General features: G+C 42.9%; 1 protein-coding gene across 2 annotated transcripts in view; it reads right to left on the reverse strand.

Moving 5' to 3' along the window:
* Positions 1 to 3,359: 3,359 nt before the first annotated feature.
* Positions 3,360 to 14,209, reverse strand: part of Ttc23l (tetratricopeptide repeat domain 23 like) — a 61,650-nt gene continuing 50,800 nt past the window's right edge. Inside the window, exons 12-13 of one of the 2 annotated variants that reach the window (XM_048429496.3) lie at positions 5,350 to 5,450; positions 3,360 to 3,434 (exon numbers count right to left, since the gene is read on the reverse strand). In XM_048429496.3, the coding sequence (XP_048285453.2) occupies positions 5,375 to 5,450 (76 nt within the window). In that variant the 3' untranslated portion in view covers positions 3,360 to 3,434; positions 5,350 to 5,374. Of the gene's footprint in view, positions 3,435 to 5,349; positions 5,451 to 12,181; positions 13,431 to 14,209 lie in introns of those variants that run through there. The other variant, XM_087896948.1, reaches the window with a different exon arrangement.

Here is a 14,209-nt window from a genome sequence, read left to right on the forward strand (position 1 = left end):
ATACAGCCAATGAATGAACACAAGCTGGGTTTTGCAAGATTTGGTTTTGTCTTTTTGAAGTTTATATCATTTTATTTTTGGTAAAATTTTGCTTATCACTATTGGAAGATAGCCCCCCCTTTTTTCTTTTTCGACTTGTTTATTCCCTATTTTATGTTTCTACTTAGAATTTAATCATTCAAGATGATAAAGAGATTAAATACTTTATTAGATTATACTTTTACAAGTTATAAAATTTCTGATATGAACTATTCCTACAAAAATAGTTGTGATTGCTTGAAGCAGTAGGATGTATCATTCTCTGCAGTTGGAGTAGGACTCTTTCAGAATGATATAGAGAGCCGGAGAGATGGCTCAGTGGGTCAGTGTTATCCAAGCAAGTCTGGGGACTTGAGTTCAGTCCTCTAGGACTTAAAGGAAAAGCTGGAAGCAGTGGCATGTACATGTAATCCCAGTACTGGGGCAGGATGGGAGGTGAACAGAGTCAGCAGAAGGTTATGGGCCAGTTTGTCTGGAGTACATCGCACAGCAAAAGGAAGACCTGCTTCAGAAGAGGATAGAAGAATAGACCAAAACTCCTGAAAAGTCCTCAGACCTTCATGTGCACCTACACTCATTTACAATTCTTTAAAGAATATATAGACTCGCCTCTTCCCACCTTTACACTGCATGTTCCTTGTCACCTGAAATAACATGTCTTAGGCGAACCACTAAACTTGGTCCTCACTTCCCAGCATGACTTAAGCATCAAGTTATGTGCACCTAAGCACATACATTGATACTGTAACAGATTTCCCTTTAGGGGAATAGACAGTGCTCTAATTAGCAATGTTAGAGATACAGATTTATCATGGATTGGAATTTTGATCTTTGAATATGTTTTCCTTGTGAAATTAGTAGCTTATTGTTCAATATAAGATAGCTGTAGATTCCCTTGGTAAACTAAAGAAATTCAGGGTTGTAAGTTAAATAAATTCAGAGAATTTAGTCCCTTATCCTTTATGAAAAAGAGTCCTGTTAGGGCCATGGTCTATCCCCATAGGAATGGTGCTGAAGTCTGCTCCTAGTCTTCCTACAGTTACTGTCCTGGAGGGTTTGGTTGATGTTATTGTCTGAGAGGTTTTGATTTGTTACCGATTAGGTTATAACAATATTGTCTTGTCTCTGATCAAGTGGAACTTTGATAAGAAAGTGTGGATGTCTCAGCCCATAAGTGGAACTCAGCGAGCTTATGGACAGTTCGCAAAAACTTTGATGAAGCTGCTTAAACGTGTCCAATATGACAGAATTTGATTTGGGCTTGGATTTCTTCTAACTTGATATGAAGATCATAAGAAGCTAGCTTACCCTTCTACACCCCAAAATGCCACCACCTGTTAGCTAATCCAAAAGATTTGTGTAGCTCAGGCCCATTAGCAACAGTAAGCATTTGTCTACAGCCATACTACCCCAAACACACAATCTAGTAGGTCTCAGCAGCTTAGCAGAGTTAGCCCAGGTTAGTACTTGAATGGGAGAAATATCAAGAGCTTAATTGTGTGATCCCTGTCACTGGGTCCCGACAGACTAATTTAGAAAGTAGCTTGCTACTTACGTAATTTTTCAAAGAGAATGCAATTTTAAGTTAGGTTATGCTATACTGAACATTTCTACTGTTTCTTAATGGTTCACAAAACAGTGAAAATTTTAAGTTGGTGAAACGACTCAGTATGTTACCACGGTGGATTCATGCCTATACATTTATCAAATCCATAAACTATTGTGTGGAAGTGGAGCAACTATCCCAAGCTTACTGAAGTCAATCTGGAACGTCTGGATACCAGCAAATGTCCATCTCCAGGCAGGGAAAAATGAACAATGATAAGCCGAGTAACCAGTAAACAATGACAAAAAGAGTCACAGCAGCACCCAAGGACTAAAGCATGCTGGGAGAACGCTGGCAGCAGCCTGGAGAAACCCTGCCAGTCTGTGGGCTGGCCTTGAGAATACAGTGCGCACAGGCTCTGGCCACAGCCAAACGTCACTTAGGGATTGTGTGACTATTGGATTTTACAGACTGAACAAATGTAAAACAAAATGTCCTGTGAGTCCTAAGTGGTAGGGTATTTGTAGTGAGACACCACGTTCCCCAAAGTCAGGTAACACGGTGAAGGGAGAAGAAATTTTAAAGTTGTATAAACATCTATGAAATTTCTCTCTTGCCTTTGCACCCATGAAAAATCCTATGACTCAGTAATGCCCACTTCTTTCCTAGCTATTTCATCAGCTGAGGAATGTCTTCACAAATCTCTCAGCCTTCCTTTTCTAAAGACTTGTTGCTTATTTATGTGAGGGGCACACGCCGTGGCACCTGTGTGAAAGTGAGGAGATAGCTCTAGAATCCGCTCTTGCCGCGGACTTGGTTGGGCCAGAGTCTCCCTTAGTTCTGCGGCAGCGCTGCATGCTCCAGGCTAGCTGGCTATCAGCTTCTACTTCTAGATGATTCTCCTCTGCCTCTCTCCTCTCCCTAGGAGGGCTGGGATTACAGACACGTGCCACAACACCCAGTTTAGGCTTTTTTTTTTTTTTTTGAGTTCAATGAACGAAATCAGGCAGTCGGGTTTGCACAGCTGGGCCTTGGATGCACAGAGCCACCTTCCCAGCACACCCTTTCCTAAAGATTTTTGAGGCCAGTGTGGTGGAGGCAGTGTGGAAGGAACAACCAGCTATAATCTAGGGATAATTGCCAAGATGACCTTAGACTAAAATCCCTTAATTTCTCTAGTCCTACCCACAATCTTTTCATTTATAAACACAAGTCTGTTCTAATTCTGATACATAGTCAGATCATCGCAAATGTCTCAGGAGACCCCAACATCACTCACAAGCAGTTTTAATAGCCTTAAACAGGCTGTGACAAAAACCATTTCCAAGGATGCTCATCGATGAACTGCTTAGTAAGGTACTGTATAATTTGTTTTAAAACTCAGGGCTGGGGATATGGCGCAGTGCTGGACCAGCACGTGGGTCTGTCCAGCCCATAGTATCTAGAGGGTGGGGCGTAGGAAGAACTTAAAGGAATGAACTGCAATTAGAAAAGAGAAACGGAAAATGATAAGAGTCGTAATAAGCACAAATTCCTGAGAGAGACACGTGAGAGGTGAGAAGTCCAACCTAGACAGAACGCCGTCAAAAGACCTCTTTACCGAGTTACAGCCCTGACTCTGTTCTAAGAGACCTTACGTATCCCACCTGCAGTGCTGCTAGGTGGAACTTTTTCCTCAAGAACTTCCTCAGGAATCCTTAGTTTTAAAAAAATCTCTTCCACTTTGGCTCTGCCACTGCCGTCCATGCTGATAAACGAATTTTGTGCTATAGCGTTCAGGTTAGCAACACAGTTGTTTTTATTGTTGGCTATCTTACGTAGAGTTTTCAATTCACTGACAGCGGAAGGCCTAGAAGGAAGGAGAAAGCATTTTCATTTGTCTTGGTTCTTCCCTTAGCTGACAGTCCTCCCTGCCTCAACTGTGCTCATCCCGAGGCAAGGACAGCATCGTATGGCTCCACATTACCGTCCTCAACCCTGCTGCGTCTTTAAACATGTCCTAAATAGAATCAGAGTCTTGGGTTTCTCCCAAAAGACCTAGAAGTTTTTCCCTGGACTTAGGTGGCAAAGCCAAGTAACAACTCCCTGGGTCGTATTTAATAGCTGCTGAGAAAAATCCTACCTAATTTATCGAATATACTTCAGGATTTTCAAGTAATTTCTGAAGAGCATGAAGATTCGAGTCCCAGCGGCCCTAAGAGGACCCATCTTGCCTGTTTCCAGCCATTAAGGCTTCTATACTCCTGTTTCCTAATACTGGAAGAGCTGAGGCAGCTTAGAAGTATGGGCCAAAATACTCATCCACAAAGTTTCTATAAAGAGTGGTTTTCAGATGCTACTTATGCCTCAAATCTACAAAAAGGGTGATTTTTCATAGCCCTTGGAGGGATGCAGTTACGACATTCCACAGCAATCTGATACACAATAAGGAACTTGGGGTTTTAAGTGTACGCTGTCACTAAAGAGGGTTTCATAACACATAGGAAGTTACCTGTGGCTTTCGTTACCTAGTCAGTAAAGGAGAGTTCACATTAGCAGAGGAAACAGGCACAGATTCCATTCTGTTCAAGGGTCACACCAAATCGGAGGTGGCAGATGTGAGGACTGGACCGGTAGGGTAGTAACCACAAGTCAGCTGCCACACGGTGGCAGGGTTTCCCTGCACAAAATCCTCTGTGTGGCAAGAACATTGACTTGCACTATGTATAATCAGTCTCTGCTTTGGGTTTAAGCGCTTATTTCAAACTATATTTATATTTGCTGTTTTCAGGGGTTCTAGATCCCAATTGAAATGCTAACCAACAAAATGCTTTCTGCATTAGCTTAGTGTTAGTTCTCCCAAGCAGCCAGCTCCTGCCCCATTTGCTTTAAGCATCAGTGGTGTAAAATGAAAAGATCATACACTCACAATAATAAAAGTGGCTGTGAATTTAGTACGTGATTACTGTGGGCCAACACTTTGCAAGCATTTTAACTGCTTCCCCCAGCAACCCGGACACAGGTAAAGCTGTCGTCTCTATTTTATAGACACGCTGAATGGGATTACACATGCTAGAAAGTATCCGTGGTTTGAATCCAGACCTCCCGGTTTCCAGAGTTGGAGTGGAACTATGGCCCACTATGTTGCCAAGGCTGATCTCAGGGTTTATGGGATCTGCCTGTTGCCACCTCCCAAGCAGCTGGGACTAGATGCAGGTGCCACCATGCCCAGCTTTGGAACTACTACTCTACACCACCGTGAATTATAAGGAACAATTAGTTCATAGGGGCATGTTAAAGTCCAGTTTCTCTGATCAGATAAGTGGTTGATTGTTGATATAATGACTCTCCTAAGACTTCATCATGCTCTAAAGTAGGACCCACATTCTTTACCAAACTACAAAAGCATTCTTGAACCCTCAGAGCAAGCATGTCCCACACCCTCTGATTTGAACAAAACCAGCTTAGTCGATGTTGGTCCTAAAGAGAGTAAATATCTTCATTTGCTAAAATTTAAATCCCTGATTATTTCAAAAAGAACACAGGTACACAAAAATACAGCATTAAAAAAAAATAGTAGCCTGCTCTAAAGATGTAGGTGGAGAAACTAGTGCATACAAAGGCCTGGGGCAAAGCAGCCCACGTCCCTGTCTACTGCTGCTTGTGTTCCCCTGGGCTGATTTCTTCCACAGCTCTGCCTCCCTCCCCGGGTAGGCTGTGTGCATCTCTCGGAGTCAGCATTCGCTATGAGAAAGCGCAGCCCTGTGCCAGGGCGAGGCTCTCACCATTCTTCCCAGGCACCGCCCTCCGTCATTCCACTCTGTCTCTGCACACGCTTCTCTTTCTTCTCGCAGCGGCTTCTCTCTTCCATCTGGATGAACTTGCCCTTTGGGAAAGAACTCAGTGGTCACACTCTGGAGGCTTTTCTGGGCCCTCTAGCTACTGCCTCCTTCTTATTCTCATTGCCCAGGGGGCTCTAATCTGTAGCTCACACTTAGTGTTTTCATAGTTTCTTTGAGCTGCTCCCGCACTGAGGGCTATCTCCTTATGGTGAATGACTTTTATTTATCTTCCTTACCTCTGACATCTGATGAATGACCATGTTTTATTTATCTTTTTTTAAGGTTTATTAATTATGTATACAGTGTTCTGTCTGCATGTGTGCCTGCAGGCCAGAAGAGGGTGCCAGATTTTACTACAAATAGTTGTAAACTACCATATGGTTAGTGGGAAATGAACCCAGGACCTCTGGAAGAGCAGACAGTGCTCTTTACCGCCGAGCCATCTCTCCAGCCCCCATGTTTTATTTTTTTATTGCTAGCCTCTGACCTCTCTAGATGTATCTGTTGTTTAGCAGCTGCTTGCCAGATGTTGAAGGCATGAATAAGGCAGGGAAACTGAGTCTGAAATGTTTGAGTGACTCGGAGTATAGTTGCTATCCCACAGGAGGGTCACTGTTTCAGAGGACAGCACTCTTCTCCTCTCCTGAATAGCAAATATGTGTGGATGGTATAGTTATGCCCCTGCCCAGTCTGTGGCAGAAAATGCCAGTAAACCAAGCACTACCAAACCTGGCATGTTGCTGTTGAGCTGCAAGTATTACTCCAGGAAGTTGACGACAGAGAGAGACCAAGAGATGAAGTGTGTGTGTTCGCCTTGCCTTATTCCATGCTAGACCCTCCTACGTGTCCATTTTGTGTGCACAGCAGAATGACTGTTGACTACAAGTCTCCTCTCGACTCTGTCAAAGACAAGGTACCCCAGAACTGCCTCTTAGAGGCTTAGAAGCCACTGTTTGCCATAAAGGAGATCTGAAGGCAGAGAACTAGTCTCCCAAGTTTTTTGTTTCTCGATGTGTGCGGCTGTATCAAGCTAGAGCTTCAGTCCTGATCTGGAAAGCTGCTGACAGTTAGGATCTGAACACTACAGTCAATGGCCCTTCTCGCTCTCTCATACTGACTCTCCTTTAATTTCACAAAGCCAGTGTTAGGATATTTACTTATAAATAGTAGGAAAAGAATGTGAACACAGAATCAAGTAGCAGTTTATGGTACATGTTTGTTAAGTTCACTACTGTCTTGCCTGAGACTGCCTGGCAGATATGCAGCTTTCAGAACAATTCCATTTCAGTTTTCGTGTGTGTGTGTGTGTGTGTGTGTGTGTGTGTATGTATTTCCCAAGACAAAGAAGTTTCTCTGTGTAGGCTGGCTATCCTGAAGCTTACTCTGTAGACCAGGCTAGCCTTGACTTCAGAGATCTACCTGCCTCTGCCTCCCAAGTGCTGGGATTAAAGGTGTGTGCCACCACCAACTGGCCCATTTCACTCTTGATACAGTTCTGCAGAGGTTCTGCAGCAAGACCTGTTTCCACCCTACAGTCCTTCCCCTTTCCTCTCCCAGCCTCCCAGTCCAGAAAAAACTGTCCCCTTGTGTTTATGTGGCCAAGAAGACCTGAGGAAGGACTGAATGCAGGTAATGGACATAAGCTATAAGAGAAGAAATAACGCCAAGGGCTTCTCTAGTTCTAATTATGTCTTAGGTTTTTCCTTTCTGTGTGGTGAAGTCCACTAACGTGCATTTGATAGTAAAAGTAAAATCCAAGGTGAAGTTCTAGAGCTTGAGAATGGCTAGTCTAGCTGAATAGAAGTTAGATGTCATTATGATGTATTGATTTTGGGTTTGGTGTATAGTGATCCCACCACAAAGTTCTTTTTATAATTAAGTTTATTTTTACAGAAAGATGCCTGGGCTTTGATAGGTCAATGGACTCTCTAGTATCTGCTTTCTTTCTCTTCTTGTAAAAAGGAAGATTTTCTTTACCCCCTCTGTTGGCATATATAGCTTCAAAATCCATCAAAAAGCTGTATCAACATAACTTCTCAGTTTGCAGTTGTCCCAGAGATATTTGACTAGGATTAAAATGAAGCTGATAGGCCATGCTCTCATACTGCCAACAGGTCTGGATTAATAGACACAGCCAATCCCTCTTCATTTCTTATTACCTTCCACATGCTAGTGCAAAGCTCTCCGTGTACGTTCTCTCACTCTGCATTAGATTTGTATGGTCTAGATTCTATTTGACCCCTCATTAAAGAAAGCTGAAATCTAGGAGAACTTGTACACAGAAAGTGTTGGAGGAAAGGAGACTAAAACAACTTTATAACGCTACATTTAGTCTGTGGTCTGCATCATTCCTTAGTTACAACTCTTTCGTAATGGAAGGACCACTTTGCAAGGTAATAAGTGACTTTCTGGTTATGGGACATGTTTAATCAGATACTGGACAAACATAATCTCAAAAAGCTGTTCTACTAATAAAGTTCATGTTAATGTTAGTAATGATGATTTCCTATTGGTCAATAGAATGGCTTCTCATTAGTCTCCATTCACTTCCCATCTGCAATCATTATCATCAGCTCTAATTATCACAGGCTCTATGCCAGATGTTCTGTGTTTATCCCTAGTTCATGGAGTAGGAAACTGAGCATTGATTTCTCTAAGACCATATGCTAATACAACAGAGCTGGGCTGAAGCACAGCCATTGGCTGTAATCCCAGTTCTTACTACTACATTGAGTCATACCTCTCTCTCTCCTCTCTCTCTCTCTCTCTCTCTCTCTCTCTCTCTCTCTCTCTCTCTCTCTCTCTCTCCAGGGTTTCTCTGTAGCTTTGGAGCCTGTCCTGGCCTCAGACTCACAGAGATCCAACCTGCCTCTGCCTCCCCAGTGCTGGGATTAAAGGCGTGCACCACCACCACCTTTGAATTATCTCTTACCATTGACACTTGCGTCACATGCTTGAGTTTATCTTTCTGTCATCAATAAAATGCATGTTATAAAATTTAATGCAAAATAACAGAAATACTTAACAGAGAAATTCTCCACACTCAGATGGCCCAGAGATAAAACCATCATCTTTAATAATCACATGTTTCTAAAAACCAGTGTGCATTTTTTCTTACCCCTTTCAGTATATCTGAGGTATTCTCTGTGACTCTCCAAAGCTACAACTCACGATTTTGAATGACTGTGTTATATGAAAACAAGCATGTACCACTGCTTCTTCTAGTTGGCATTTGAGTTTTTCTACCATTTTTTTTCTTCTGAAAGAAGTCAGGGAGATGCAGACAACATGTACATCACTTTTGTAAGGATCTCAAAGGCAAAGTCTGCATCATATTTCAGAGTCATGGGACACATGCGTTTAAACATTTTACTTACTTTTTCCCCCCAAAATACCCAACAAGAAGGTTCAATAGAGTATAAAGACTGACTCACCAACAGCCTTTTTTTTTTAAAGAACTGGACTTACAGTAGTTATAGTAGCTATTGTTTCCATAACAAAAACAGTAGGCTAACACTCGTATGTTTTAATGCTGCATGAGATTTCCAGTCTCATGTTCACTGTTCATTCACATCCCCCTACCCTACCCACATCCCACTCCCACACAAGACAGATTGTGTGTGGTGTGTGTGTGTGTGTGTGTGTGTGTGTGTGTGTGTTTGTAGCCCTTACTGTCCTAGAACTAGCTCTCTAGACCAGGCTACTCTGAAAATCATAAAGATCCGCCTGCCTCTGCCTTCTGAGTGCTGGGATTAAAGCCCTGTGCCTCCACTGCCCAGCCAATAATCCTTATTGTTGTTGTTGTTACAACTACAGTTCATGGGAGCTATGTGTCTCCCATATATTAAATGCCTAGATAGAGTGCTCTTACTATTTTTAGGGATAAAGTGAGAGTTAGGATGTTAATACGAAAGCTCAAATTTGTGTCCCAGTGCTCAGCTATTAGGTCATCGTGCTAGAATCTCTCCAAAAGAAGCAGGCGTGGCCTCCAAAGTTCTTTCCAAGCCTTATTGTTTCACATACACGTATTCTGTAGATTATTTTATCCATCCATATAGCCTCCAGAATATATCTCCTAAAGCTCTTGTTCCAATGTCTAGCAGCTTACTAGACATTGCCAAGTGACTGTGTAAGGAGTGGTACTTCAAACATAGCACACGCAACATGGAAATCATTATCTCCCTAAATCCTAGACTCCCCCAAGCTAGTCTCTTCTCCTCTGGCAGCAGAGGTTCATTATGTTCATCTAGCTGTCGAGCCAGAGACTTTGTCTTTTTTTTTTTTAAAAGATTATTTATGTATGTTAAGAGTGTTCTTTCTGCATGTACACTTTTACACCAGAAGAGGGCATCAGAGCCCTTTACAGACGGTTTTTGAGCCACTGTGTGGTTGCTGAGAATTGAACTCAAGACCTCTCTGGGAGAGCAACCACTGCCCTTAACTACTGAGCCATCTTTCCAGGTCCAAGTCAGAGACTTCCAAGCCACTTTTGTTTTGGGCCACTGCCGCACTTCCTGTCGGATTGGTTTCAAAGTTTGTCAGCATAGACTACAGACTGCTTCTCAATCTGTCATCTATACCTCCTTTTACTACAGCTTAGGAACTTAAAGACCGCAACACCTCTCTTGGGCTGTTGTATCTGCCCTCTAAGTGCTCTTCCTCCTTTTCCCTAGGTACTGTCTTTCAGGCCCTTCGCTATCAGAGCTAACGTCTGAAAGCTGATAACTGGCTACCATATCCTGTCCAAAGGTCTTCAATAGCTTCCTTCTAAATAAGTACTAAACTAATTAGTGTAGTTTATGAACATTCCCTAGAATGACCCTAGTATTTCACCCCAAGTTTATTGGCAGTATGCCATTACCTATGCACCTTAAACTATAGCAAGTCATGACTACTGACTTTCCTGAGAAATGTCGAGCAGCTCCAGGACACCGAGCTTGTGGTCACACTGCTTGGAAGACCCTCTCTGGCATCTTTTCTATCTGGCGTTACAGTTGTCTGCCGACGTTTAAGATCCTGGACCCTTCTTGCGCACAATTTACACTCACAGCTCTGGCTGCACAATTTAGTCCTTGTCATTTTTGTTCCTAATTCTATCAAAAATGTACTACAGGGGACTTTTAGACTGGTTATGTGTATGCTTTCTCCAAGGAAAATATCTGAAACATATTAAGTACTTCTTATTCTTAGGAGCGTTACTTACAAATCGAAGTGTTTGGCCAGGTGGTGGTGGCACATGCATTTAATCCCAGCACTTGGGAGGCAGAGACAGGTGGTTCTCTGTGAGTTCAGAGGTCAGTCTGGTCTACAGAATGAGTTCCAGGATAGCCAAGGCTATACAAAGAAACCCTGTCTCAGAAGACAAAGCAAAACAACAGAAACAAACAAACAAACAAACAAACAAAATGAAGTGCATTTGTAACTCGGGCAAATTTAAACCAAACAACTCCCAAGTTTGTTTCCAAATCTGAAAATCTCTGTCTTTTCTATGTACTGAAATCTTACAGGATGCCCTTGCAACTATTACTCTGCCTTGGAACAAACTCTTGCTTTGAGTGGCCTGTTCTGCTCTAACTTCTTTGCAGAGACTCCAAAAAACAAGAATGTAGGCTGCTGGCCATGGCAGTCCAGAGAGTGTTCCACTGAGTTCCTGAAGGAGGTGGGGTAAAGCACGTTAGAGCACATGGGATCCCGAGCGGAGTCTCAGGACATCTGGGACTGATTGTTCTGGTGAGAGGCTGAAGCCGAGAGAGCGATTCTTGCGCTGCTTTTGGACATCTGGGCTTTGGCAACTACCCCATGGCTTTGCTCAGCAGTTCTTGGGAAACGAGATACGGGCTTGTTTCGGGGAAAGCAAAACCTTTATTGACGTAACATCTACTACAGCGGAGGACATCAAAAGATTTCTTTCCCCCTTATATTGACTCTGGCTAGGTCTAGATGTCACTGTCTTCAGCAGAGAAAGAGCAATTAGCGACCTACGTTAAAATCCCAGCAGCCCTGCCTCTTCCTGGGCGAAGTATCTGGAAAAACTCAGTTCTCAGTGTGTCTGTGTCAAACGGGTTCTGGAGTATGACCTGCTTCATAGATCTCTCAATATGCAGATGCCAACCCATCAAAGTCAGATTCTCTACATAGTGAAAGAATAGGAATCTGAAACCTGATTGACCTAAGTTCAAGCACTTCAGGACACTTTAGACTGTCTGGTCTGCACTGGCTTCCACAAGTGCCCCTCAGTTTCTCCTCCTGCTACGGCTCCTGTCAACTTGAGGCTACTGAGAAAATATATTCACTCCATTTATCTTGAAGTTTCTCTTTAAAAAATTTAAAACATATTTTACTAACTCTGAAAATATACTGTGTTTTCACCATCTTATCTCCTCCCCATCTTCTCCCGGATCCACCTCTGATCTCACCCATCCAACTTTGTTCTCTCGTTTTTCTTAAAGTCCTCAAGTCCTATTAGTGCTGCCTGCACAATTTTACACGTGTGCCTTAAATTTGTGTGGACCTGGCTCATGTTGTCATAACCACTATGAGTTCACACGTATAACTGTTTTATGCAGAGGACATTTCTTCACTGTAGTCATCCAAGCACCACGGCCCCTTACAGTCCTTCCGCTCCCTCTTCCACAATGATCCCTGAGCCCTAGGAGGGGGGGAATGCAGATGATGTGTCCTTGCAGGCTGAGCACTCAACAGTTGCTTAGTCTTTGAACCTTGACCATCTGTGGGTCCCGTATCTTTATACATATTTATTTTTTTATTGCTTTAGTGTGTGTGTGTGTGTGTGTGTGTGTGTGCACGTTCCAGGGCTGAAGGAGCAGAATGCTCCCACAGCACATCAGCATGCATTTGGAGGTCACAGGACAGTTTGCAGGAGTCTGTCCTTTTCTCCTACCGTGTGGGTCCCAGGGATCATCTTCAGAGGTGGCAGCAGGTTCCTTTAAGGGACTTAGGCATCTCACCAGCTCTGAGGTTTCTCTTACTTGAATATAAGCTGGGTAGAAAAAGTTTTACTCCAATTTTGAGGAAAGAGCCTGTGTTGCTTCTCTGAAATTACATACTGCTTGCATTTTCCTTGTCGTTTCATTAGTAGTTATTTCAACACACAATAGGTCCTTTAAAGAGGGCAGCCTGTCAAAGCCTCAATCACATTGTGATTCTGACTAACAATTCCCTCCAATTTCAAATATTTTGACGTGTTACCTCAAGAGTAAGCAGCAACAAGAGTTCTGTAAGGAAGGGGAGGGAGGAGAGTCTAGCTCACACTGACTTAGCAATGCTCTGTTGGGCTTGTTTAGACAGGATTCTGCTTAAATCCTTATGACTTAAGAAGTCCTAACAGCTCATGATTTACTGATATGTCAGTGGTGGAGAATCCCAGTCTCAAGGAGGAGTAAATGATTTGCTCAGGTTCATGGAACGTCCTAAGCAGTGAAAAATAGGTTAAAATCATAAGTCTTACTCCAGTCATGAACATTCCTTACCCTACTCATAACATCAAATAATAATATGGTAATGTCTATGAGTCATTTAAACATCCTGGCTCATTATGACTCCACTTCAGAACACGAATTACTGTCATTATCGATATTTTATTATGATGTTGACAATCAGTGAGCATTTAAGATTTAAGGTTTGCCAGACCTGAGCTTTATGTATGGTCTCATTAATGCAGAAATGAGAGGGAACTGCCATTATTATAGTGGTGCCTAACTACAGGCTAAGGGAGTTGAGTAAGTTCTAAGTGGGGCCAAGGGCGTTAAAGTAAATTCTCTAAGACGGGAGAGCAGAGCGTAGGAGCCTTGAGTCTTGAATCTGCTTTTAGAGTAGAAGCTAGACTGCCTCCAGAGGCCGCATGAAAAAGTTTAGGGACCTGTATTAAATCCCAGCGCCGCCTCTTTCTGGGCACACTAGCTTAAGCGAATCAATTCTCAGGTTTTCCATACAGAAATGGTTCTGGAGCATGTCAGTTGAGTTGCCGTGCGCATTTGTATAACCAAGTCCACCGAAAGTCCTTACTACATTGCAAAAGGAAAAAAAAAATCTGATCAACTTTAGTTTATATCTGACCCCAAACATCTTAAGTTTCGGTTTTAACCTGAGACAAAAACATACCTACCCAGCTGGGGCTTTTAAGTCAGAAATAGCATGTGTTACAGAAATGGAAGCAGATTCATATTCTAGTTTTTTCATATTCTTATTGTTTTGATTTTTAAAATATGCCTTTATACATACTTGCATGCAGGGAGCAAATTCCTCCCTGCTTCTTTGTGTGGTCCTCTGTACCCCTAAACTGAGTGTTATAGAAGGACACTGAGGAACCCAATTCTCTGGACAATAAAGGCAAGAGCCTTTCTCAGGGCCTACCTGAAGTGTGGCTGACGAGGCTGGTGTGGATAGCACGGACTGCAATGTTCTGCAAGCTCATTTCTCCCACTTGACTAACCTAGGGAGTCTGCTGAGAATGGACTGATTAGGAACCACTTCTGGTGAACGAGATCAGAATCCTAACCACATCCATTGTGGTAGATTGAATGTAAGTTTTCCCCATAAGCTCATAGGAAGTGGCACTATTAGGAGGTGTGGCTTTGTTGGAGGAAGTGTGGCCTTGTTGGAGGAAGCATGTCATTGCAGAAGCAGGCTTTGAGGTCTTATATATGCTCAAGCCATGCCCAGTGTCTCAGGCCACTTCTTGTTGCCTTTAAGTCAAGATGTAGGGCTCTCAGTTACTTCTCCAGCACCATGTCTGCCTGCTCACCACCATATCCCACCACAATGATAATGGATTAAACCTCTG

Source organism: Myodes glareolus, chromosome 15 (assembly GCF_982192425.1).
Source record: "Myodes glareolus chromosome 15, mMyoGla1.1, whole genome shotgun sequence".
NCBI lineage: Eukaryota > Metazoa > Chordata > Mammalia > Rodentia > Cricetidae > Myodes > Myodes glareolus.